Consider the following 27,402-nt stretch of genomic DNA (forward strand, 5'->3'; position numbering starts at 1 on the left):
ATTGCCGCAGAAACCAGCAGGCCGATCTTGCTGGGGCAAGGGCCTCCTAAGCAGGGCTGGGTGCCTTCCTCTACTCCCATTGGCTTCACTGAGTCAAGGGTGCTTAGCCACAAGGCAGAGTCTGGCCCCAGGGAGTGCAGGTCCTGAAAGGAAGTGTCCTTTACAGGCTTACTTGGCTGTCCTGATGTACATAGGACGGTGAGCTTTACTTGGGTTGGGGATGGAGGAAAGATTGTGAGTGGGGAATAAAGTGGGACAGCATAATAAATTGCTATGGCCTAGTCTACACACAAACTTGTATTAGTTTAATGAAAGGTATAGTTATAGATGATTCAGTTAACCATTGCAAGTTAGTATGTAGATGTTCTTATTTCATGTTAAGGTTTAGCTTAATCCTGTAAAACAAACAAAAATATTAAGTTAAATCAAAACAAACCACTGAATTTGAAAGTAGTGTGCCCACACTAGGAGCTTGTACCAATTTAAAGCAGTTTATAAACTGATCTAGTTAATTCATTTCTCAATCCATGTAAACAAGGCCGTAATCAGTTTCTAAACCAATTTAATTAAATCTGAACAACTTTTGTGTGTAGACAAGACCTTAGTTTTAAGATTCAGGCAAACTGCGCAAATCTGCATGAAATATGATAGTTTAGATATCCAGATCACTTGGAGAGGGTCTTCAGGGTAGAGAGAGAGACACTGTCCTCTTCATAGTGTGGTTTTAGATTTGAGCCTGGAGGACGAGCCGCCGTACCAATTTAACTGTGGCAGCATGCACCTAGCTCACTTTTTTTTCTGTTTGTTTAAAAGCATCTTTGCAAGGTTCCTGAGTGATTCCCTTCTGCTAAGCCAGTGGAAGCAAGAAACTGCAGCAGCAGTGGTGGATATCCTATTACCCAGAAGAGAGAGTCTTGCCTTTTTATTTTTAATAGGCGTGTCTACAGAATATTATTGCATAAAGTTCTGTACCCTCTATAAACCATTGAAACAATGCACATGTTGTCTAATACACCTCTCTTTTCCATTCTCCTCCTTAAATCTTATATTGCTTAAATGGTATCTTGTGTGTTTACATTATCAATAGAATATACTGACCTGAAAAAATGCCCCCTAATTTATGAATGCACCTTGTAGATTGTGTTTATGCCTGATTGAACCTTCCTGTAGACAGCTCCTTGCTATGTAGTGGCCGCTTTGTTTTGCTACAATCAAAATCTCCATGGAAGGTTTTAGCTAAAACAAAGTTAGCTACATTCTTAGGCAAAGATTTTCTAAGAGTTTGCCTTGCACGTAAGGTATCTGCCTACTTTAGAATTAGGTTTCAAATGTATCCGGGGCATAGTCTGGCAACAGTAAAGTCTTTGTTAACATACTGCATGATTATAATAAATGGGCTAAATGCAAATGGTCTGTTTTCCCAATGCTTGTTTAGTTAGACATGAGAGCTTGACTTCTGTGTCATAGTGCTCTGTATGTTTTGTAAAAGCATTAGCATGGCAAAAGCACAGTGCAACCGCTCTGGACTTTAGTGTTAATTGACACATCTGCAGGAGTCTTGGGAAGTTTACTCATATGCAAACTAGTATATTACTAAAGGGGAAACTTTTGGACAAGCTATTTCATAATTTTTGTTTTGTAAGTACTTGACTTTGCTGTGGTTTGGGAATAGGAGCTCAGTGCTCTCAAAGGATAAGGATTTTGAATGCTCCAATGCTTTGAATGTGCAGCTGGCAAGTCAGAATATAGTTGAAGGCTGGAGAAACCTGCTTGTCTGGTTGTCTTGGGTGAGTAGAAATTTTGCATGTGTCGAATGGGATAGGAGTCTTCTGACACCACATTTAGGGACAGAGCAGTTTCTCCAGGAGAGGAGAGTGAGTGAGCAGTCTCCTAAGTGATCCCTCTTGGCGGATGGGAGCGGGGAGCAGAGGACAGAGAAAGGTCTTTGTGTAGAGTCAGTTTAATCAATACTAGTCATTTTCTCCCTTGTTGAAAACACACTTGTGAACATCAACAGAGGAACAGGAAAACCCTTGAAAAAAGATTTTTAAAAGGAAGTAAATTCAGGACATATCATCTATCAGAAACTCATTTAAAAATTGAGTCACCTTCACAAATGTGGTGTTGACAGTGTCCCTTTAAATCTAATCTCATGCCACAGGATACCAGGCTTTATACAGAATAGCTAAGCAGGCTTGTTTGTGCCCGTGCACATGCATTCAGTACTGTATCATCTCAGGGACTACTTTCACGCACACTATTGCTTTCTGTCCAGCTAGTGTTGTGCCCCAGCTAAAAACGTTTACAGAGAGCCCTGGTCTCTTCTTCATGCTCTGATATTACTGCACATGGAAACATTGGAATATACCAAGTTGAGTGTTCAAATGATAATCCCTTTGAAACTGTATGGACTGGATGTAGATGCTACTGTGTTTTGTGTGTGAAAGAGAAACTGTTCATAAGGAGCTGGTCTACCTTGGGAACTTCCATCGGCCTAGCTATGTGTCTCAGGGGTATGAAAAATCCACACCCCTGAGAGATGTAGCTATGCCAACCTAACCCCTGGTGCAGACAGTGCTACGTCTCGAATTCTTATGTCAACCTACCTACTGTCTCTCGGGAAGGTGGATTATGTATGCCAATGGGAGAACCCCTCCTGTCAGTGTAGGTGGTATCTACATCAGTGGTTCCCAGACTTTAACAACCCGCGAACCCCTTTCACTAAAATGTCAAGTCTCATGAACCCCCTCCTTAAAATGAATATTTCCAGGGATTTTCTCCCTTAACTCAGCATAAATTATAAAAGCAGTGATCTTTGACATACGAAATTTGTTTTTATGACATGCTTATTACACACTATTTAATAATTATTTATCATTACAGTATTCTTGTTACATTATGAAAACAGCAACACTCTTCCAAGATCTCAGTTTCGAAGCTTGTATCACTTTTGATTAAGCCTGTTATAAGACAAGGCTCCTATCAGAGGCGCCAGTAGTAACAAGAGGTGCCCCCCACACCCTGGGGTTTTTTTGGGGGGGGGGCACTGCCAGAAAAGTGGGGGGCATGTGAGGGCTGCTGGAAAAAAAGGGGAGGGACTCGCGGGGGGGCACGCCGACACGGCGGCGGCATGTGACCCTTGTATTGGTGCCTCTGGCTCCTATGTTTCATCAAGGAGTATCAGATGTGAAACAGCATGAAGGTATTTAAGAACCCTCCTACACAAGCATTCAGGTCTTGAGCAGTCTAGGCAAACAACGCAGGCAAACAGCAAAGCTTAATCTTGTTCTTCATAGTAATTTAAAAACAACACTAGGAGCTGTAATGATGCTGCCTCTGGCAGCAGTGGCATAGCCAGGTTTTCAGTGTAGGGGGAGCAAACATAAAAAAGGCACCCCCCTTGGCTCCTCCTCTGGCCACGCCCCCAGACCCTCCCACCCCCCACTCACCTTCCCTCCTGTGCCGCCGCCTGTCCCCAGCCTGCTCCCAGCGCTCGGCGCGCTCCATGTGGGGCTCGCCAGCCAGGCGGCCTTAAAGGCACAGGGGCCCTTTCGTCTCTCCCCGCCTGCCGCATTATCAATGGGGGGTGGAGGGCGGGGAGCGCTTGGTCACCGAGCCCTGAGCCGAGAAGCCAGTCCCCTTGCTCCTCCAGCCGCATTTGCCATCCCCGCATGGCTCCTCCGGCCGTGCTGTTGGCAGTGCCAGCCAGCAGGCACTGCTTCCGTGCCAGGCTGCCGCTGCCGCTCCACAGCTCCTCCGGCCGTGCTGCTGGGAGCGCCAGCTGGCAGGCACCGCTTCTGCGCCGGGCTGCTGCCCCAAGGCTCCTCTGGCTGTGGTGTTGGCAGCGCCGGCCGGCAGGCGCCGCTTCCGCACCTGCCACCCTGAGGGGAAGGGGCTGCTTCCACTGAACCCTGCTAGCTACGCTACTGTCTGGCAGGACACAACTGAGAGTATCAGTTCAGGGCAAAGTGCTTAGAGCAGGGCAGTTGCAGCAGCCAAACAGAGAGGACTTCGGTCTCCCTCCACTGGCTAACCATAAGTCATACAAGCAATTCCCTTAGACATGCCAATTTCCCAGTATCGCCACCAGTGCCACTCGTTATGGGGACAAATGGTTATGAAAACCAATACCCCAGTAAAAGAAAAAAGGTTCTCCCAATCCCGAAGTACCAAGCACCAGACCCAGGTCAATATACAAGTCAGCTCTTATCCACAAATCATGCAGTTGCCAATCCTTTAGAATCTAAAATCTAAAGTTTATTCATAAAAGAAAGAAATATAGATGAGAGTTGAAATTGGTTAAATGGAATCAATTACATACAGTAATGGCAAAGTTCTTGGTTCAGGCTTGTAGCAGTGATGGAATAAACTGCAGGTTCAAATCAAGTCTCTGAAGTATATCCAAACCTTGGATGGGTCATTCAATCCTTTGTTCAGAACTTCAGTGTAGCAGAGTCCTTCCAGAAGTAAGAAGCAGGATTGAAGACAAGATGGAGGGGTTTCCAGGGCCTTTTATATTCTCTGCCATGTGGAAGGACACCCCTTTGTTCTTACTGTGGAAAATCACAGCAGCAAGATGGAGTCTGGAGTCACATGGGCAAGTCACATGTCCATGCGTGACTCAGTTCTTTTACAGGGAGAGCAGCCATTGCTCACATGCTACCTTGAAGGTTCCCAGAAAGACTTCTCATGTAGATTGGAGTCTCCCAAGGTCCACTGTCAGTTAAATGTTTCTTGATTGGGCACTTAATCTGAATTCCTTTCTTAAAAAGCCGACCAAATGCTTCACTAATGCTGCTTAGAATCAAACACATTGAAATACAAGTACATAGCCAATATTCATAACTCAACTACAAAAATGATACACGCATGCAGATAGCATAATCATAACCGACAAATCTTAACCTTTTTATAGACACTTCACACGACAACCTTTGTACAACATTTGCTGCAAATATATAACAGTGGTTGCCACAATGATCTATACCGTTATGTAAATAACGTCACAGCAGCCTATTTAATTTTAAACACAGCAAAAAATATCCACCTCCCTTTCTATTTCGTATAAGGAGTCTTGAAGTTTAAATCTCCTCTGTGTGATAGATATGCTTGCTTTGATCTGCTTAGCTCTTGGAAGTCCAGGGGCTCCAGCTGCTGGCCCCTTGCTACCCGGGGCCCCTGTGGACAGCCATGTCTGCCATTAGGAAATTTTTTCCCGAGAACCCCCTGTAACATTTCGTTAACTCCCAGAGGCTCACGAACCCCAGTTTGGGAATCAGTGATCTACACTGAAGTACTACGGTGGCATATATGTACCCAAGCTGAGAGATTTTCTGAAATGTCTCACATACGTTGTCTGTTTAGTTTCATGGCCCTTGTCCTGGTCAAAAGTGAGATTAGATTTCCTCTGTAGTCTGTTATGGTGCCAGTAGGAATTCATCATTTTGGGAAAATAGTTTCTGCGTTTTTTGAGGGGTTGAGGGCTTCTTTTAGGATGTGGGGTGGAAAAAGAGGACAATGATAATAAAAACTGACTTTTTACATAGTCTGGAAGTAGGGGTATCTTTTACATAGTTAATATTCTCTCCCCCTCTCATTTTTTAACCTACCTCAGTAGGTTTTGTAGCACTTAATAGGAAATTTCAGAATAAAGATCACAATATCCCAGAGTAAGGAATAGCTTCCATGTACTTTAGTAATGTGACGTGTATTTGACAGATACTATACTTATATACCACAGGTTGGCGTTCCCATGTCATTCAAATGTTCTATTAGTTTGAAAAAAATAAATAGCAAAAAAAATGTATCCCTTTGTAATAGTAGAATATTCCATGATTTCATATTTAGTCCTATATCTAGACACACACTCACTCACTCACACTCTCTCTCGCTCTTCGATGGAAGATAACATTTGTTAATAATTAGAGTATTTTGTATTTAAATCTGCTTGTATCTTAGTTGACATCTGGGTGGGGTTAAAAGCATCTAAGTTAAAATCTCACACCGATGTATAAAGTTACATTGATGCTATAAATGGCACCATCTAAATATTTTTCTATTTCATTTATACATATTAATTATATCGGTTTATTGCCCCCAAAGCCCCAGGCATCTTTGAGGCTCCACTCTGTAGGCACCAGACAAACACACTGGAAGTCCATCCCTCAAAGTGTCTGCAATCTTAAAAGCAATAAATAAATAAATAATGCAAAATACAAGCATATTGATCCAGGGTTATGGTTGGAAAATGCCCAGTGAAGTATGTGTGTTTGTGTGTGTGAGAGAGAGTGTAAGTCTGTTAAAAACCGATGGATTTATTTTTCAGCAGGGAGCAAGAACTCTGCATTTTCACCTTCTGTTTCTGTTTATTTATTGGCATTTCCATGGCACTCAACAGCATAACATCTAAGAATCTCAGCAGAATCCTGAGTTAAGCCTCATAACCACTTTTGAGTTAACAAAGTATTGTTAACTCCAGTTATACAAGTGGGGAAACTGAGGCATATCATCGTTAAAGGACTTAGTCACACACAGAGATAGTAGTAGTGCCAGAAACGCCTTAATCACTGTTCTATGCCTTAACTTACACTTTCCTCTCTCTCTTCTGTCCTCCCCACGACTAAAACAAAGTGCCATCTACCGGTACCTGTGGCACTTTTGCAAAGGCTCAGTTAAAGAAAATGTTCAGATACCTTCAGAAAACCCTGCATTTATACTTCATGCCATCTGTTTGGGAATAGCTAGCACTGAACTAATGCATAGGGAGTTTTTCACATGGAACTAGACTGTGCCTTGTTGTTGGAGTAGGAAGTGAAAATAATACTCAGAGATAATGTTTTCCAGTCCACCAGTGTATGTAATTCCAGGCTGAAATGCTTCTTGCTGATGAAACCCCTGTTTCAAATGTAACTACAAGTGGATGCAAGCTGCCTTAAAACTATTTGTTCATTTTGAAAATGAGGGTTAGCTTGAACTTATGCAACAAACCAACTCTCCCTGTGAACCCTCAGTCATTGCAGAGTTTAAATTTGTTGGCCTAGAGGTATGATTCGTGCTCTGTGGATTTGAGGATCAGATTTAAATCCCAGAAAAACCTTTGAAGAGATTGTAAAAATTAGCTGCACCTATACATTTGTAAGCAAGGGTTGTCATGTGGCTGAGAAACCAGAGTGGAATGCAGGAGATTTGGGTTAAATTTCAGTGTCTGCTGTAGATTCGTGTGTGACCGTGGTCCGTGAATAAATCACCTAACCTCTTTGGACTTCCATTTCCCTGTCTATCAAATGAGGATCACAATTCCTGGCTTGCGAGTGTGTTGTGAATATAAAATTCATTACAATCAGTGCTCAGATACCCCCATGTTGGGGGCCATATTCGAATGTACAGAAATACATTTTTAAAAAGCCAAATGTAATGAAGAAAAATCTTTCAGTGGGACCCTCTGCAGTGCTGTCTATTGAGTCTGCAAACAGAGAATCAATAGTTGTGAGAGTTGTGAATTGTCCTCAGTTGTCTTACTATGTTCACAACATAAACTCTGAACCCTATCGATTGAACACTGAAATATCAACATTTTAGCAGAAACAGTCGCCTGTTTGGGATTGTGGGAAGAGCTTATAGAGTGTCCTCCCATCTGATTGAAAAGGTCATGAGAAGATTTCCTTCAGTCAAGACTATTCTAGAATAAATTTTATGGGATGGGATTTTAAGAGGAGTCTATAGGAGTTAGTGTCCATTGGGAGTTCATCACATGATTCCCTTACACTCCAGTGAAATCCAAGCTGTGTTACCATTTATCATAGTTTTGACCATGCAGCCTGACCCCTGCAGGAACCTATTTCAGCTCAGTGCTTTATGACATGTTTTAAATATATTAGCATAAACTTTGACATGATAGCGTTCTCCTTTTCAATAACATTGCTGATATTTAGAAAATACTTCATCTCACAGAGATAACATAAACTACAGGAATGCATCAAATTGTCCTTGACCAATGCTCCTACAATTCTTCCCTTGACTTCTTTGACGATAAAGTTGCTTTTGTCAATGGAATATTTTTGTCATCAGAATACATTTTGATTGTGTAAAACCCCATTTCCAAACAGTGTTAGGAATTTATATTTAAATTGGTTGGATTGTAAGTATTTTGGAAATCTTTTGTTTTTCACTCTGTGGAAAATATGCACTGGGGGCATCTCTAAAGAGTGTGTATGGTGTTGAAAGTTATAATGTGTCTAGTGAGTTTGTGGTTCTGGATTGTTAGCCCAGTAAGAAGCTGGAGATTAAGCCTCTTAAAGTAGCATTTCCCCTAAGGTTTCGGTGGTTCAGTTGGACCCGAGTCCCTCACTCCATTGATGAGTACAGACTGTGACTGATTTGAATGGACATTGGGTAAAATTTTAATAAGTGACTTAGGCTCCTAAATCCCATTGACTTTGAATGAGATTTAGATGCTTTTGAAATGTTGACCTGCTAACTATATTCTACCTGCACGGAAACAAGTGCCCCATTTACTTTAGCAGTAATACCCTAAAAAAACATGTTTTGACAAATGCAAACATTTTAAATTACCAGTACATACAAGGAATGTGATTCTTCAGGAAGTTATTGATTCGTATTATCTGTAATACTAATCAGATGCAATCTGGGTGGATTTGATTTTAATCATGATTTAAATAAATCACTAGTTAGGAAGACTCAATTTAATAATAGTTTTCTACATAAAAGTGCATTCTTGTGTGAAGAATATGTATTAAGGTTGTAACAATCCACAACTCAGAGGTAGATGTAGGTTTCATTTTTAGAAGGTACACACTATCCATTTTTAAAGTGGTTTATTTTGAAAACTTTTCAGATTAGTTTTACAGCTATATCAGAAAATGAATGATTGGTTATTTCTTTACCAAAGGTAACTGAAGCAGATATTTATGAAGTCAGTGAGAGGTGAACTATCTCCAATTCAACAGGTTACTCATTAATACTTGGAGGATTTTCTTGCCATGCTGTATTATGAGGAGAACATCACCAGACAGACATCTAAATTGTTTTATTTAACTAAAACAACGTTATATATTCTGGATTTTTTTCTTTGTCAGCAAACATATAATATTTTAACAAAACAAGCATATGAGTTTTTGAATTTAAACATTCAAGTTTTCTAAATTCAGGTTTGTTTTTGTTAAAATAGCTTTTAGCTAAAATAGTTAAATGAAATATTTTAAAAAAATCCACAAAAATTAAATTGACTATGTCAGCCAGATCAACTTGAAAAACGTCAAATATTCGCTTCTACAGCTAACATAGGGCTTATCTACACATTCATATATTCGAGGGGCACATACGCTTCCTCTGTTTCATGGTGGAGCAGGAACACTACCAATTTACGGTCCTCCCGTTTAGCCCGTCCACTGCCCCCAGGGTATTCAGGAAATGCGTGTCCATGGTGGCGGCCTACCTCAGGTGCTGGGGGGGTCCAGATCTTTCCCTATCTGGACGATTGGTTGCTCAAGGCAGCTCCCGGTAGCAGGTGTGGGATCACGTGGCACGCCTTCTGGCCACGTGCACCACTTTGGGCCTGTTGGTAAATAACACCAAGTCCACGTTAGTCCCGGTACGACACATAGAGTTTATCGGGGCGGTCCTGGACGTTTCGTCGGCCAGAGCCTCCCTCCCACCAGACAGGTTCGAGACCCTGAAGGGGCTCATTGATATAGTCAGAAGACTTCCGGTGACAACAGCCAGAGTGTGCCTCCAGCTCTTGGGTCACATGTCAGCTTACATGTATGTGGTCTGTCACGCCAGACTCAGGATGAGGTCCCTCTAGCTCTGGTTGGCCTTGGAGTTCTCGCAGGCCAGGGACAGGATGGACAAAGCCAGTGATCACCTCCCTATGGTGGTGGTCCTCCCTGAGAAACATGCTCTAAGAGGTTCCGTTCAGGGGCAGGGTCCCATTGCTGGAACTGGTGTCTGATGCATCAGACCTGGGATGGGGGCCGCATGTGGGGAACGTTCAGACCCAAAGTCTGTGGTCGGCTCAGGATCTGACCCTCAATAAACATCAGATATCAGAGGGGTAGCCATGTTAGTCTGGATCTGTAAAAGTGGCAAAGAGTTCTGTGGCACCTTATAGACTAACAAACGTATTGGAGCATCTGACGAAGTGGGTATTCACCCACGAAAGCTCATGCTCCAATACGTTTGTTAGTGTATAAGGTGCCACAGAACTCTTTGCTGCTTTTACATAAACATCAAGGAGCTCAGGGCGGTACGGCTGGCATGCATGGCCTTCCGCTCGCACCTGGAGGGCTGAGTGGTCAGGGTCCTCCTGGACAACATGGCCTCAATGTTCTACATCAACAGGCAAGGCAGGGCCTGATCCTCTGCCCTCTGCCATGAAGCCCTCAGGTGGTGGGACTTTTGGGTAGTCTACAACATCTGCCTACAGGCCTTCCATCTGCTGGGTACTCGGAACGTGTGGGTGGATTGCTTGAGCAGGGACTTCTCCTCTCAGCACGAGTTGTCTCTCCACCCAGAGGTGGTGCACAGACTTTTCCAAGTGTGGGGAACTCCCTAGGTGGACCTGTTCGTGACTCGGCAGAACTGTCGCTGTCCCTGGTTCTGCTCCGGGGGGACTGGGACAGGGTGCCATCTCCGATGCCTTCCTCCTGTCCTGGTCAAGCCAGTTTCTCTATACCTTTCTCCTGTTCCCGCTGATCGGCAGGGTCCTGAAAAATATAAATGTTTCCATAACTGCTGTTCTTCGAGATGTGTTGCTCATGGCTATTCCACATGCCGCCCTCCAACCCCTCTGTCGGAGTTGTCTGGAAAGAAGGAACTGAAGATGGGGGGAGTGTGCAGTGCCCCTTATACCATGCCATGGAGGTGCTACTCCATGGATTGCTAGGGCGCTTCCATATGGGTACTGCTAGAGGAGAAACTTCCAGCACCGGTGCACGTGGCGAGCATGGACACCTATTGTGGAATAGACATGAGCAACACATCTTGAACACCAGTTATGGAAAAGGTAACTGTCTTTTTCCTGTTTGTTCATAATCTGGAAAAGAAAAACAAGCTTTCCTGGTTTTCCAGGTCCCAAACCATTTCTCAGTTTGGAATGGATTAATCCAATGGAAGAAAATATTCTTTCTACACAGGCAGAAAAAGCTACTGCTGTTAAAAGTGAGATTATCACTTCAGCAGTCTCTGAATCCAAGTTCTTAAGTGACTTCCACCAGTTCACTTTAAACATCTTTAAAACATCATCAGCAAACATGTATTTCTTGAATTGTTCTTATTCCCAAAATGGGTCTCTTTTATGGCCCGCTCCCTTTATAGGTTTTCCCTTCTGGTGTGAGAATGGTATGGTAGATCTCAAATTAACGAAGGCTACACTTAGAAAGACCTCAAGACTTCTGGAATATGCTGCTCAAACAGTTTCACTTTTGTTTCTACTGCCAGTCCTTCCCTTCTCACATTTCTCTCCAGACTTTTTCTCCTTGTCCAGATCTGTTCCGCCCCCAACAATTTTCTATTCATTGAACTTTTTGAAACTTTGCACTTTTAGAGAGAGGTAAGGGATTAACTCTGTATACACAAATTTGCAGAGGGACAATAGGATTGAGATCTCTTATTTCTCACCTCTATATATTATTTATTTAAAAACATTTTTGTGGTTAACAACCATGTTATCTCTGGAGACACAAATCCACAGTTTAAGAACTGTAAAGCTAAGCATTTCTGATGGTATCTTCTAGACGGAGCACTGAGTCCCATTGAGTAGATAGATTAATCTATACTGAAGCCCATGGAACCCCATAAAATTGGGTTCCTAATCCATGAACTACTGGAACTCATTTACAAAACTTTTCTTAAACATTACATGAATAGATTGTCTTATACTATAGAATAAGATTTTATAATCCCTATTCCATGGGGAGATATCTTTGAGCTATAATGTATCTTAATTAAAATAATCTTTAGATAGGTTTTTTCCTCAAAAAGCATTTTATCAAAAAAATCAGATTTAAATAAAAAAAAATATATTTTTTATTTTTTTATTTTTAAAATCATTGATTTTTATCCACCCTGGATGCAATGCTCAAGCAAGTAAAACCCCAACAGAAACTGAGGAAAAATCATACAACGGTGTGAACCCTTCCTGAAATGTCTTGTCCAAAGGGGTTCCATGGCATGTAAGACATTGCCAGCAGAGTGCAAACTGGGAAATTGCTTTTATTTCTTTACATCAGTTGATTCACAACTATCTGGCTGTCCTTGCAGCTCTTCTAGTACTGCTGTCTTCACTGTCCCTGTCCTGTTCTTTTGGTTTATTTGTTGCATTTCCTTGTTGCATCGTGCTTGAAATTGGATGATTAGTCCTTTCAGGCAAGGCCTGTCTCTTGCTCTGTTTTTATTTAACATCCAGGTTCTGATCCTGATTTAGGACCTCTGGGCCCTACTGTAATACGAATAATAAGTGAGAGCCAGGGAAATGCATCCGCTTTGGTCATGGACGATGGGAGAGCTGGGGGGGTGGGAAAGGAGAGAGAACAAAGGGTTACATGTATGTTACAAACAAACTGAAAGCCCTTTTTTGGACCTTGATCACATTTTATTTTATGTCAACAATGCAAAGGGCACAGGTAGGATAAAGTGAAAGAGTAACGTGAGTCAGCACACTTCTAAATTGTTATAGCCTTTTTGTGTGTAAATATCTTTTCAGGTCATCTATAGATAAATGTGCTTCTGACTGATTCCCATCCTCCTCATTTTACAAAAACCGAGGGGTCCTTGTGCCACCTTCGAGACTGACCAATTTATTTGGGCATAAGCTTTCGTGGGTTAGAACCCACTTCATCAGACATATGAAGTAAAAGATGCAGGAGCAGGCCTAAATACATGAAAGGATGTGGGTTGCTTTACCAAGGGTTAAATCAGTCTAACGAGATAAATCAATTGACAACAGGATATCAAGGGAGGAGAAATAACTTTTGAAGTGGTAAAGGAGTGGCTCATTGCAGACATTTGACAATAAATTTGTTAGTCTCTAAGGTGCCACAGGGACCCCCCCTTTTTTTTTTTTAGGGGAAACACAGTTACCTTGTGCTTTGCTTATTATAGATATAAGCAAAATGCCAAGGGTTTCCTCTCTCTGTCACCTGACAAGTGGATTCAAATGTATATAACCTGGTAAAAGCCTTGCTTCTTTGTAAATGTTTGTACTGCTGCTGGTACAACAGCCCATATCACCTCTGATTTGTTCAGTTTTCAGACTGGAATTTTAAAACACCTCTGTTTCACTTTTGCTTTAGGGAATGCTCAGCCCTTGAGAGCAAAGAAAATAAATCAAGAGCTTTTAGGGTTTCAGTCGTAATACTGGGGTCTTTTCTTGACTTCCTCAGCAGAAGCTTGCTCAGCAAATCACTGGGAAAAAAATTGGGAAATCCTATGGCTTTGCCTCTGTTGTTCCAATCCCTGCCAAATGCTGAGCCCACTTACATCAGGGCTGACATTGGGCAGTGACTCTCAGGCTGTGTCTACACTACAGCCTTTGTCAGCAAAACTTACATTGCTCAGGGGTGTGAATATTCCACCTCCCTCCAGCAACATAAGTTACACCATCATAAGCATTCACATGCACACCATTGTGTCGGCGGGAGAGCTTCTCCTGCCAACATAGCTTATGCTGCTCGCGGAGATGGTTTTTTTTATGCCAACAGGAGAGAACTTGCCTGTCAGCATAGAGCGTCTGCACCGGGGCAGCTGTATCAGTACCACCGCCCGCTGCAGTGTTGTATAGATATACCCTAAAGAACCATCTGTGTCAAAATAATCTGAAAAAAGCATTTATTTCAAATGCTTTGATGCCCTTGAGAATGTGATGTGAAAAGTTCAAGCCTTGCTAAAGGGAACATGAGGCTCTTGTCTCTTCCACCTTACCCTCTTGACACCTCAAGTAATTAAACCAAAAAAAGTTTTTCCCTTGATGTCTTCATTCTAAAGAGACTGCTCTAATTTTATGCTTGATAGTTTCAATAAGGAACTAATGGGAATGGAATTGTATTGACAGCAAGAATGTGACTCTTTCAACTGTCACCTAAGGATTCACTCCGTAATTCATGGGAAGGGGTGTGTGGGAGTCTGAGTGGGGTGTGAGATGGGTTTCTTTTGTTTAGTTTGAAAAACTCCAATAAGCTTTTGGTCTTGGTGATATCTTTTCTGGAACGGTTCCATTGCTACAGCCTATAGTGTGGATGCAGTTATACCAGTATAGCTCATGCCTCCTTATTCCCAGTTACGCCAGTGTAGCTATATTGGAGTAATCACTTTTATTATGATATAACTGTGCCCACACTGGGGTAGTTGTACTGCTATATTGTTATAATTAAGCAATACAACTTCTGTGTGTAGAGGAGCCCTCAATCACATTCCTTCAAGTGGATGGGTGAGTGGGCAGGGGTGTGTCAGAGAGAGACTCAGTGCTTCAAAGTGCTGTTATTTACTCTTCTATTATTCACTGAAATATAGATGAAAGTAATAGAAAAGGGAAGCTTAAATCTTAGATGATGTTGTCAGTGGGTTTCTACTCCATGTACCAGCAGCTGTAGCAGTTTTTTATGTATTTAATTAAAAAAAAATGCTATTACATTTAAAAATAATTAAACTAGGATCCTTTTGCACTGCCATTTGAAACCAATTCAAGAGCTGCCTCACTCAGGAGAAATACACAGAGTATAAGCATATACTGTAGCCCCAACAAGAAGATGTCTGATTGTAACTGGCCAAAACCATTTTGGGAAGTTCTTCTTTCCCTGACTAGTCCTTTCAGTAAGAGGTTTTTATTTTTTCTGGCATTTGTATTCCTCATCACCACTCCCACGCCTTTAAATGAGGCTTTTCGTGTATGCAACGTGGTCTCAGTCCTGTAATGCTGGGAAAATAAACTCCTGAAAGTTTTGGATTGTTTGTGTAATTAGAAACACAGAATTTGAGATTGTTCAAAGTGGGCAAGGGAAAGACTGACTGGTGTTCATGGGATTGAGATTCTTAATTTAAATATGGAGTATTTGCCCCTTGGTCACTAGTCTGAATCAACCCAGGTGGTAGGGACAGACAGTTACCGTTGAACTACTGTGTGGTCTCAGTCTAGTCATAGTGGGTAAATATGTTCTTATCAATTTGACACCCTTTTGTGGAGTTTTGGCAAGAAGACCAAGAATTTGACTGTTTGGGAGAATCGGGTTGGTTCTGCACTACAGATGTTTCCCAGCATAGCTCGTCACTCATGAGTGTGATTAGTTTGTGACCTCTGACCAACACAGCTTTGTAGTGTAGATACAGTTGTATCAAAAAAACTGCACTTTTGTTGGACTAGCTAATTTCACTGGGATTGGGGGTGCATGGAATAAGGTATATTGACAAAGGTTTTTGCTGGTGTAATCTTTGTCTACTCAAGGAGCGCTTTGCCGGTATAATATACTGGCATAGTCCCACCAGCAAGGCGCTCCTAGCGTAGACCTGGCTTCTCTTATCTTTTCCCTACTGATGGTTCCTCCTGGTCTGAGCTGAGTTCTGCTGAATAAGTCTTGCACTGCCACTGCCTCTGCAGTACCTGTTCTGTGGTGTAAACAGATTTCAGTCTCCTAGGTTGCGAATCCAGCACTTTTCATACACCTGAAAAAATTCACTTCACGTTACAAAGTAAAAGGAAAGAAAAAAGAGCTGTGTGTTTTATAGTTCTCCAGACCCTCTGTTTCCAATAGAAATTCCACTTCTCATATGAATGGAGGCAGGCCAGGTCTTTGATTCTGGATCAGGGTTTAGGACCAATCCCAGATTCTCTGTCTCCAAGCTTGTAGAGAATGCAGTTTTTAATCTGTTTTATCAAATAAAAAATGTCTTAGGAAGGAACTTAGGAATGCTTTTTAATTTTGTGGGGTTTTTATATAGGTCTATTGTCAATACACATCAAATGAGACTAGCCACGTTGGAAATAAGGCAGTGAATCTGTGAGGCAACAGCTTGCCTTTGGATATTTTCTGTTGGAATTTCCCGATGCAGTTCATGAGAACTAGCTGATCGAAAATGTATGTCATATGATCCTGCACATAGCAGTATGCCTCGGAGCATTAATATGTGGGCCTATGAGTGCAGGGAAGTGACCCCGCTTTGATGACTTCATAGAAGCTGGAAACCGATGATCTTTACTGAAAAGGTTAAAATCTTGTATTAAATCAGAATTTCCTTCCCCCGGTAGATATTCCTCAGGGATCAGGAATGTCTTCTGAGCCCACATCTTCAGCTTCTGAGCAGTCCCCCACTTCTCCAGCGTCTCCACGTTCTCTCCACTTGCCCGAAAACCGCAGAACAAGAGATCGCTCTCCATCTCCCATGCGAGGTTACCTTATCCCCAGTCCCCTTCCAACTCGACGGACTAGGACATTTTCAGCGTGAGTATTGGGGGAGCAACAGGGGAGGAAGGAAGGAAGGACACCTATTGACAGTTAATGTGACCTCTTTTAATAGTGTTCTATGAATTTGCACAAAACCCAAGTTTAATAGCTTTCCTGGTATAACTCTGCCCTTGTTGGGTTCGGCTGGACGCTGCATTTGTGGGTTGCTTGAAGCTGCCTTACAAAGTGTGTGTGTGGTTGTGGTTGTGGTTGTTTTTAATTAGTTAAGACCCTGATCCTCCATTGCAGTCTGCCTTGTCCAGATCGTTCACCCTCCATCACCCACCCATCCGGTACAGGCCCCTGAGGATTCTACCAAGACAAGGTGGATCCAGAGTGGCTGAGTGAAATAAATATTGCAGGAGTGTCTTCCCCAAAGAGGTCACAGTCTGGTCACTGTTGACTGAACGTATGACATGGGCCTGTGATAAAGAGCCTGCACAATAAGGCTGCGCTCCAAAGCCCATTGAAGACCATGGGAATCATTCCCTTGATTTCAATTAACTTTGGATCAGGCTCTAACTGGTCCAATAAAGGATATTACCTCACGCACCTTGTCTCTAATATTCTGGGACCAATGTGGGTACAACTACACTGCATATATATAATATGAAGCTGTGTTCAGCCATTGGACCCCAGTCCTGGAATGAAGTATGGGAGCAGGGGTCTGTACAAGCAGACCTCACAGTAAAATGCTACATCACTAAGACCTCAATCTTTCAGTTTGTCTATATTTTAAGTGCATCTGTGGCTAGTTGGCTTGGCATGTTTGTCAGCTGTGTTTTACTGCTGTGTAATCCACCTTCTCTTGTCAGAAATTAACATTACTGATTCACTGCAGAATTAAGATTGAGGTTATTTATATTAGCAGTTGTGTTCAGTGAGTTTAAAAAAAACAACCCACACCAGAAGAAGTGAACTTAACATGATGTTAATTACAAAATACTTCAGTTGCTCTGAACTTTTCTAATGGACCATTTTATGGTTTAAAAAAACCTCATGAGGTGCTTGCCCAGTTTCATGTCTGGGCTTGATGTGACCATAAAAACTACTTCAGGGTTAGACTTTTCCTATGTCTAAATTATAGGTTTTAACTATCAGTCATTAATCTCCACTCCAGCTCTTAAAGACTTCATGGTGTTCGGGGTTTTGTTTTGTTTTGTTTTTTTGGGGGGGCTCCTGTAATTCTTTAATCACTGTTAATTGTCAGAATATTGCTGAATTTGGTAACCTTGAAAATTAAAACAGCTGTTTATTTTGATTACCCTTTTTAAACGAAAGGAGCTCTAAGCCAGTTCAAAGTCCTAAGCTGTATGGAAAGAAAGACTGTGGTGGCAAACATTTTGTCGCACCAGGTAGATTTTTAAAATTAGTTTCTGATGCGTGTGATCTGAAATTCTCCACTTTAGTTGGTTCAGATTTGAGGTCTTCTGTAAACATTACTGGGAGGAGTGCTTTATTTCGCTGGATAGGCTGATTTGAAGTCAATGGATTACTCAGGGCAGTAAGTGTTATTCCCAATAATAAATACTTGCAGGATCAAGCTCTTAGTTCGCGTTTGGAGGTAGAAATGAAGTTATTCATGGACGATTTTTTCAATACTTCATATTTAAGTTTTTCTGTCCCATTTTCCCACTGCTGGGACTTGTTGCTTTAAATGAGTGATTCAGGAACAGAGCAGATCATTTGAGATTTTTCAATTCACTCAGATCTAAATAAACCCTCTGAAGGTGATGTACATTGTGAAAATTATGACATGCTTAAGTGGCAATACAAATGACTTACTGGGGGTTGGCCATAATGGAATCCTGCCAGCAGCTCAGAAATGAGAGAGAATCGGCTACGGCAGGGGTAGGCAACCTATGGCACGGGTGCCGAAGTCGGCACCTGAGCTGATTTTTCAGTGGCACTCACACTGCCTGGGTCCTGGTCACCGGTCCGGGGGGCTCTGCATTTTATTTAATTTTAAATGAAGCGTCTTAAACATTTTAAAAAACTTATTTACTTTACATACAACAATAGTTTAGTTATATGTTATAGACTTATAGAAAGAGACCTTCTGAGAATGTTAAAATGTATTACTGGCATGCGAAACCTTAAATTAGAGTGAATGAATGAAGACTTGGGACACCACTTCTGAAAGATTGCCGATCCCTGGGCTGCAGTGTGAGCAAGGGGGAGGTCGAAAGGGCTACTGACAAACTGAAACGCTACATTCCCACCTCCCACCAGCTTTAGATTGGATTCTGCATGGTAGCAGCAGCTCAACAAACAAACAATACTGCAAAATCAGGGACAAAGTGAAAGGTGGGATGAAGAAGCGAATGCAGCCGTGAGTTGACCATGTTTCATGTCCTGCTGCTATGTAACTGTAACTCTATCTATTCAGCCACATCAGTGTTGGTGGAAGCGCACCTATAACTGAACATGGACTGATTATTTGTGTCCCTCTCCCTGTGCAGGACCGTGCGGGCCTCTGAAGGCCCCGTCTATAAAGGAGTCTGTAAATGCTTCTGTCGCTCCAAAGGCCACGGCTTCATTACTCCTGCGGATGGAGGGCCAGACATCTTTGTACACATTTCTGAGTAAGTCTTTCAAGCTGAAGAGCTGGTTGTTGGCAATGTCCTTTCCCCGTCTCTTTCCTCCCATTACTCAGGTTATAAAGGATCTGTGTAGTACAACTTTAATCTCAGTGCAGAAAAATGTGCAAATATTATGGAAAGTAGTAGGCTAAGCTGTTTATTGAGCAATACTATAAAGTCATAGATTTTTAGGCCAGAAGGGACTGTGAGATCATCTAGCCTGACCTTCTGTATTTCACAGACCTTTACATTTCACCCAGTGTGTTGTGCGTTGAGTCCAATTACTTGTTTGATTAAAAGCATATCTTCCAGAAAGACCAAGAACTCCCAATTTTCATTCACTTTTTTCCCTCTAAGTTTTCTTCCCAATCAATTTCTCTTATAACTTTCCTCACCTTTGGGAAATTAGCCCTTTTGAAGCATAAAGTATCTGTATTACTGATTGGGACAGTCCTCTCTTTGCCCACAATAAATGTAATCAGATCATGATCACTGGTCCCTAGGTAATTTCCAGGCTAGTAGTTAGTTCATTGTCATTTGTCATAAAGAACTTCAAAATCAAGGTAACTTGTGTTGGGTGCAATACCTTTTTTGTTAAAAAATTATCATCTATAATGTTTAGAAACTCCAAGTGATGTTTCCTACTGGTTTCATGAGACCTTCAGCATGAAGGTCATGAGACCTCCAATTTTTAAAAAGGGATCCAGAGATGATCCCAGCAATTACAGGCCAATAAGCCTGATTTCAGTACCGGGCAAACTGGTTGAAATTATGTAAAGAACAGAATTGTCAGATACATAGATGAACATAATTTGTTGGGGAAGAGTCAACATGGTTTTTGTAAATGGAAATCATGCCACACCAATCTACTAAAATTCTTTGAGGGAATGGACAAGCATGTGGACAAGGGGGATCCAGTGGATATAATTTACTTAGATTTTCAGAAAGCCTTTGAGAAGGTCCCACGCTAAAGGCTCTTAAGCAAAGTAAGCTGTCATGGGATAAGAGGGAAGATCCTCTCATGGATTGATAACTGCTCTGTGGATTGATTTGATGGCCTGTAACATGCCTCCACCAGTATCCCTCCCTGGGTTTTGTTAGTTAGCAATTGATCCATAAGTATTCAATGTCCTGTAGGTCTTAGTTATCAGTAGTCCTAAAACAGGTAATAGTGTCTTTAACGTAGAGTGACCCTCTCCTCCACATCTCTTTAACCCACTCTGTCCTTCCTGAGCAGGTTATAACTGATGATTTTAACATTGCAATTGTGTGAATCATCCCACGAGGTTTCAGTAATACGAGTTACAGCAAATTACAGCAAATGAGAATTTACCTAACACTGCTGCTACTCTGAAACCTGTTCCTCTCACTTGTATCCCACACACCTAGCACTGGTATATAAGCAACTGAAAATTGTCTTCTGTTCGTATCCTTTCCATATTGGTTCAATTTGTTCAAACACATGGAATTTGAGATTGCACCATGTTAGCCTCCTCAGCAACTCCCCTTTTGTTGATCTTTCAGTAATTCTTTGTTTAAATATGGGCACTTATGTACTCTGGCTCCACCTGACTCCTATTTCAGTGGTACTGGTGCTGTAGAAGTTGGAGCAAATGCCACTTCGATAATGCATGTCTAGAGTTGTCATGTGCATTATCAACCTCCCTTACTCCTGCCAGACGTGCAAACAATGCATGTGCTCTTCAAAACATATCTCTGGATGAAGTGGTTTACTGCTGGAGCTATTCACTGCACGGTCCCCAGTAGTGAGTGTCTGCAGGTTCACGCCCCAATGATGGTGATAGTGATGATTTATTTGTATTACAGGATTGCCTAGAGGTCTCAGTTGAGATCAGGGCCTCATGCTAGGCTCAGTCTGCACAAACACATTGGAAAAGATGACCCCTGCCCTGAAAAGCTTACCGTTGAAATAGAGAAGGCAGAAAGAGTGGGAGGGAAATGGGCAGGCCATTGGCAAAGCTGGGAATTGAACATAGGTCTCCTGAGTCCCAGTCTAGTGCTTTTTCTACTTACACTGCCTCTTGTTTGTGCTTTACCGAGTAATTCCAGGATTAGCTCTTTTTGCCTGATGATCCCACTGTTACTAGTGTCCAGTTTTTCTGAATGCATCATGATCTGATGCAGAGTTGCTTTATGTTTTCCTTCCTTTATATTTTATAAGTAGGTTAGCAAGTTTAACACTTCCAAGTTTTGTGGGACTGGAAGGCTGTATACGTCTAGGGCCTAACTCTTCTCTCATTGAAGTCAGTGGGAGTTTTTCCATTGAGATTGATAAGATTGGGCCGTTAGTTTAAATGTTCAGTTTCAGTTCTACAGTTTTAAAATAGTTGACATTTTCCTCCCTCTTATTAATATGTGCAATTACCAAAGTGCTGAAGATTCTGTATTCTTTAATTATTCTAAAGTACGGTTCAGGTAGGTGGAAATAGCTTTTGTGGTTGAAAGTGAATGGAAGTATCACCGTCTCTTACTTCTGACACCAGGCAGTGCAGAAACGATGATTTAATAACTCTTTTTGCTTTTCAGCATCTTGCATTGGGAATTCGAAACACTGTTCTTCATTAATGGGAATTGCTCATTTCAGGAGCGTTGCATAACCCATAATGGCTCAGTAGATTCTAGTGACTCAGTTATCATTATATAGTGTCACTTTCAACATACTATCTGTGTTTATATGGGTTCATTTCTTCTCTGTGTTCTTTTGAGCCTCCGGCGACTCTCAAGTGTGATTTGACTAGGAGTGGCATGAAACTGGTTGACCAGGTTTGCAGCACAGACAGTTTGGAACAAAACCTGAATGCTTTATCTGCACTCACCACTTTAGGGGTTAGCTAAAAAGGGACCCCATTTAAGTTTGCTTATCTCTACAATGGGGAAGGTCAGTGGATATTCTAAACAGCAAGTGTTAATCTGGCTGCTTCCCACCACAGATGAACATTACTTTAACTTAAAATCAGAAGCCCTGATTTTAATGTAAAGAAATGCAGTGTAATGGTTGGGATTTTGTTTTGTTTTTACCAAGCAACTTTGGTAAGATTGTCTGATCCTCTTTTGTTTGCTCCCACAGCTGTGAGGAATAGCAAGGTTACATTTCAATTTAAATGTGTCTCATAAGCCCATCAAACTAAAAGGATCTCATCAAATTAAACCATTCTTCTGTCTGTTTTACCTACCATTGTAACAGGTAACTCCTAAGTTTACTAGAGTTGAAAGAGATTAAAAGGGGAAAATTTCTCTGGTTCAGTTTGTTTTTACTTAGATAGCACTTGTGTATATTCGGTTTCACTCTTTCTCCTGGTGTGGGCAGTCAGGCTCTGATCCTGCAAACTGTTCAGCGTGGGCAGAACTTTTTGTGAAACCCAGTAATATTGGTGCACACAGCAGTGTGGTGGAATTTCCATTTGGAAGCATTTCTCAAATTATATCTCTCCGTAGTGTCTGATATGGAAACTCAGTATTGCCTGATATGTAATCAGACCAAAGGCTGATCCACAAAACTGGTGGTTTCTATTTTTCTGGCCTTCTGCATTAAGTATTGATTCCAGAAAACCAAGTACCTTTTTTGAAAAGCTTCCTGGAGATTATTGGAAATGCTTTATATTATTACAGGAAAAAGTAAGTAAACTAGAAAGACGTTATGGCCCACCGAGTGCTGTAAGGTTTTCATGCACTTTGTCTTTGTTTAGAACTGAAAAATCCACTTCCCAATGGGGGTATGAATCCCTGGCAGGGTCTTCTAATCCCTTCTCTTCTCTAACCACAAGGCAGTGCTTTAAAATGAACCACTATCTCCAAGGTAACGGTCTTATTGTAGCAGTAATGATTACAGCAAATTTTCTATCCTTTTGAATATCCTATCTCCATTGTTCTGGTTTCATAGCCAGCAATTTAATGGGGGCTAGTGGTCGCTCACACAGATGCTGGCTTCTTTACTGTCATTGAAGCATAACAACTCGTATGACTGTAATTTATTCTTCGTTTTCCATCTGTCTTTCCCAAGAAGACTGGGCGCAGTCCCTGATGGTTGACAATCTAAGGGCTTTGAAGCTTTTGTGTGGTAGTCAGTAGTAGAGGAGATCCCTGCAGAGCTTGCTGGTCAGCAGTTTCCCAAACCATCCTGCTGGTGCAGAACAGAATAGCCAGGGAAGTGTGTGGAAGAGTACAAGACAAGCTGCTGCATAGTACAAGCTAGACACTGCAGCATGGGCGCTGTGGGTCCTTTGGGGCTGTGGAGTGTGCATGGTGATGGTTGCTAGTGGTCTAGTGAGCACTAGGGGGCACGAAATGAAGGCTTGTTTATCCCCCAACCGTGTACAGTGCAAACCAGGATTTGTCCCTAGACTGGCCTGATTATAGAGGTGACTGGAAGCTAGCTCAGCAGAGAGCGTCACAAGTGAATGAACCAACATCTGCTTCAGAAAACACCATTGTAGGAGCAGCTGATTTCATGGAATGGGAAAGTGATGTGCCTTGCTTCTGTGGCTTTCTGCAGTTTGTTAGAACTTGGCTGCAATGAGAAATGGCTGCATTGCAGAGACTTCACATTGTCCTTCGGGCTGGAATGTACTGATCCCAGTATTAGTGAACAAATTCTCAGAACTGTGCTCTGTTTGCCCTCCCTACTGTACCTCTCCCTCCACCCCTCTGCATCATACACAGGCCTTGCACAGTTCCCCGGCTTGCTGTAGTTTCCTAACGTACTGGGGCATGCATTCTGGAAGAACTAGGTTTGTTACGTCCGTAACTAAGGATGCTATGTTAGCCGGAAACAGTTTGTAAATAGGGATGCATTTCCATCTCAGGCCACGCATTCATACATATGCGATCAGAAGAGATTACTGAAAAGCAAGAGTTTTACTTTGGGCCATGACATCCTTCTTTTGCACCCAGATATGTCCATGTCACATTTGTGTTGCATGAAAGAAATCAGACATTGCTTCTGTTACCTTTCCAGGTTCTTTGGCAGGAATATAGGGATTGTCTTTTTCAAATTCCTCTTTGACTTGCTGTCAGTTGAGTTGCAAGGCCAGCATCTTACCACAACACTCCTTGGTTGTTCTTGTTCCTGTGGAGTTGTGTATAAAATCATGTATTGGAGACACATGAGAAGTAGTAATTTTTCTCCAAAAGGCGAGTTTATTTCTGAGCTGAGGGACAGAATTGAAAGTGAATATTCCAGCAAAAGAATCGAAGCTTCAGCCCCCAGGAAAACTCGCAGTGCAATAGCTCTGAAATTGCCTTGGAATGGAGAATGTTTCTTTGCTTATTGGAATCTGCCAGTTTAGAACCTCATTGAGGTAAGCCAGGCAAATGTGACCATATCTCTTAAACGACAAAGAGCTACCAGGCTTATGCTATGGTGTGATTCCACTTAAAGCACCGAACCTGGCCTTGGTCTTTCTCACTGCTTTTCAAGTTTGAAGTATTTGTATTAGCAGGGGTTTCGCCAAGTGCACAGTTCATAATGTTTGACTGAGCACTCAGAATTTCTATGGAAGCAAAAAATGAGGACTAGCAGTGAGATGAAGTGATGCGTTGTACAACACAAGTGTTATAAATGGCTACATACTGCCTGTTGCTGTGCACAGTAATGAAATCTGTTCATGTTAAACTATGATTTCATGGAGTTGCCATCCCATTGCCATGCCGTATGAACATGCCCAAACGTGGACCAGGCATCCCTTTGGATTTTTATAGCTTGTTTTAGACTACTCTTGCTCCCATTTCTCTGCTCTGTGAAACACATGAGCTGAGTCATAGGTTGGATTTTATAATTTGAATAGCCCAAGTGACTTTTTGAGTGGGAAAAGGAAGCAGGGAGCTGCTCTGCACAGCCCTGCCCATGTTACACTTTAAAAGGAGATGGTCCTGAACAATATTCCCCAGTCAGACCTCCTGTCTTCTTATCCCTCTGCCCACCTGAATCTTGGGGTTGTTGAAAATCCAGATGTGGTTGTTCTGACTTGAGTCCATTGCTAGTTTTGAAGCCAGGCTGTGGCTTTGCCTAGCCCGGGGCTGCAGTGTCTCTTCTTCCCACCCTGCCAGTCCGATGATTTACTTCCATTGGTATACTGAAATATATCCAAAGCAGGAGCTGTTACGGCAGGTAGAACTAACTCCTATTGGAAGAGAGAGAACAAATCATTCAATGTTATTTGGAGGGGTATGGAAATGAGCAAATTAGTGAGCAGGATTCTCCGTAGGTTTTTTTGCCATTCATGTATTTTCCCTCCTCTCAATTTGAGTCAGGAAATTCACATAATACTAATGCAAAGTGGGCTTCCCATTGAAAACTACAACAGTATGTGCCCATAGTGATGTTCATAATAGCCCAACCCTGGACCCTTTGTCTGATGCACCCCAAGTAGTCAAGAGAAAAGATGAGTTTTGTGGCATGTCCTGGGGGCTGACAATTCTGTGGCTTGGTCCAAAGACAGGATAGCAAACAGGCAGCGACTCAGGTAGCCATAAGCCAAAACCATGGTTGAGCACTGGTGTCGTGTTCTCTGTGTGGTGCGCTGCTTAAGAATGTGGCTGCCTGGACTTCATCTTGCAGGTGGCCTCATGATGCAGCCCCACCTCAGACGTGTACATGCAGAGCTTGTTCTAAAATCTAGGCACTCATCCCGTGAAAGTTCTGTCTTTCGTGCTCATGAGTTTTCTGCTCTCGGTCATCACTTTCCTGCTTCTAGTTCAATGTCGCTGTTACAAAGGTGGGATGGAACTGACATGGAACGAGTGTTCTCTTTGGTAGCTAGGGTCAGTCTTACAGATGGCTCTGAATATCAGGACACGGACAATCTGTTCACTAGAGAGCTGACACCAAGAGCTGGGAATCAGGGTGAGATATGGCTATGGAGACTGTCGCTTGGTACCATTTGGAGCTTTCCAGGGTTTGTGGCTTTATTCAGTGGCATCAAGGATAGGTTTCTTTGGAATTGTGGCTTGTAGAATGAAGCATTGATTATTTAGCAGGGGACTCTGTTGTTCTTATCTAACCTTCCCCAGGTGCAAGGTCTGCTTCACAGATGATAGGGCAGAAATCCCTCAAAAATTCCAAGATTTCTGTTTGTGTGGTTGGCTCAGACTCCATTAAGGAAGGTGGATTGGGCAACTCTCTTTTTCTCTTCCATGGCTTCCATGGCCCCTTGTTTGGTCATCCCTTCTTTTGTTGATTGCAAGACTGGAGCTGTTTGCCTGGGACTGAAGTTGTACGAAGGCATTCAGGGTTGATAATCCAGGGTAGCTCTACTGGTCTCTCATGTCTTGCTACTCAATAAAAATATTAGTGTTGTAGGGGTATTAAATGAGTGTTACAAAGTGTGCAAGATACATAGAACTTAGAAGCATAGAAACTAGCTATCTAGGGCAGCTCTCTGCCATGCAGGATTGTTCCTTCTGACATATTTTGACCACACGGAAAGCACTTACACTAAAATGTTTCCCTTTGACCTTGTCTTTGTCCCTGGAGAACTAACTAGAGCCTTACTGATACGAATAGCGACTGTGAGCCTTTAACATTCCATATTTAGACAATTTCTTAATAAGAGCCCTTCCTTCGATTCACGTGCAGGCCTCCCTAAAAATAATGCAGTATGAGATTCTCACAATCATCACATTGGTGTTGTGATGGGAAATGAGAGTTGCTGGATAGCATAAAACTTAATATACATTCTCTGGATTCTACGCTGAGTCAGGGACTACATTTTCTATCTTAATATTTTTGGCTGAGATTTTCAAAGTACCCTAAGGGATTTAGATACAGAATTCAATTTACATTTAAAATGAAAGGCAGTTGGTGTCCAAATCCCTTAAGTGGCTTTGGACAAACTCAGCCTTATTTTCAAATATTCATCAGTCCATAAGAACAAGACATCGTTGTTTTATCCTCCTAGCAGATCCTCTGCTAGATTACATCTATAATCTGAGTTGCATTTAATGCAAGCATAGTCAAAAAGAAAATAGCTATCATATACTGAAACACTTTGATTCTTCTCGCTTAGTTTATCTGATCTCTTCAAGTCCACTTGATTTGCAAAACTAAGTTTATTGCCTCCTCCTGTAACTCAAAGAAGAGTTTCAAAACAACCTCTGAATTATCCCTTCATCTTAGACTCCATCACTCAATGCGTTTTTCCACTCTCTCTCTACTGCTGATTTGTCATCTTTCCCATAGCTATATAGTTTTCTTTTTGTCACCAATGGAGAGACTACTCCAGCTCGAATGTTGCTTGCTCTTTAACATCAAAACATCATTTAACCATATCACAAGGCAGGAACAATTCTCTGTCCGGTGTTTTGCAGCCTGTTTGTGTACTGTGGACACAGAGTTAACATTGCTGTATCCA

General features: G+C 42.0%; 1 protein-coding gene across 1 annotated transcript in view; it reads left to right on the forward strand.

The window, feature by feature from the left end:
• Window positions 1-27,402, forward strand: part of CARHSP1 (calcium regulated heat stable protein 1) — a 56,704-nt gene that overhangs the window by 21,991 nt on the left and 7,311 nt on the right. The window contains exons 2-3 of the mRNA XM_050966507.1: window positions 16,256-16,448; window positions 18,914-19,036. Of these exons, the coding sequence (XP_050822464.1) occupies window positions 16,276-16,448; window positions 18,914-19,036 (296 nt within the window). The 5' untranslated portion in view covers window positions 16,256-16,275. The remainder of the gene's footprint in view (window positions 1-16,255; window positions 16,449-18,913; window positions 19,037-27,402) is intronic.

The sequence above is a fragment of the Gopherus flavomarginatus genome, chromosome 9 (assembly GCF_025201925.1).
Source record: "Gopherus flavomarginatus isolate rGopFla2 chromosome 9, rGopFla2.mat.asm, whole genome shotgun sequence".
NCBI lineage: Eukaryota > Metazoa > Chordata > Testudines > Testudinidae > Gopherus > Gopherus flavomarginatus.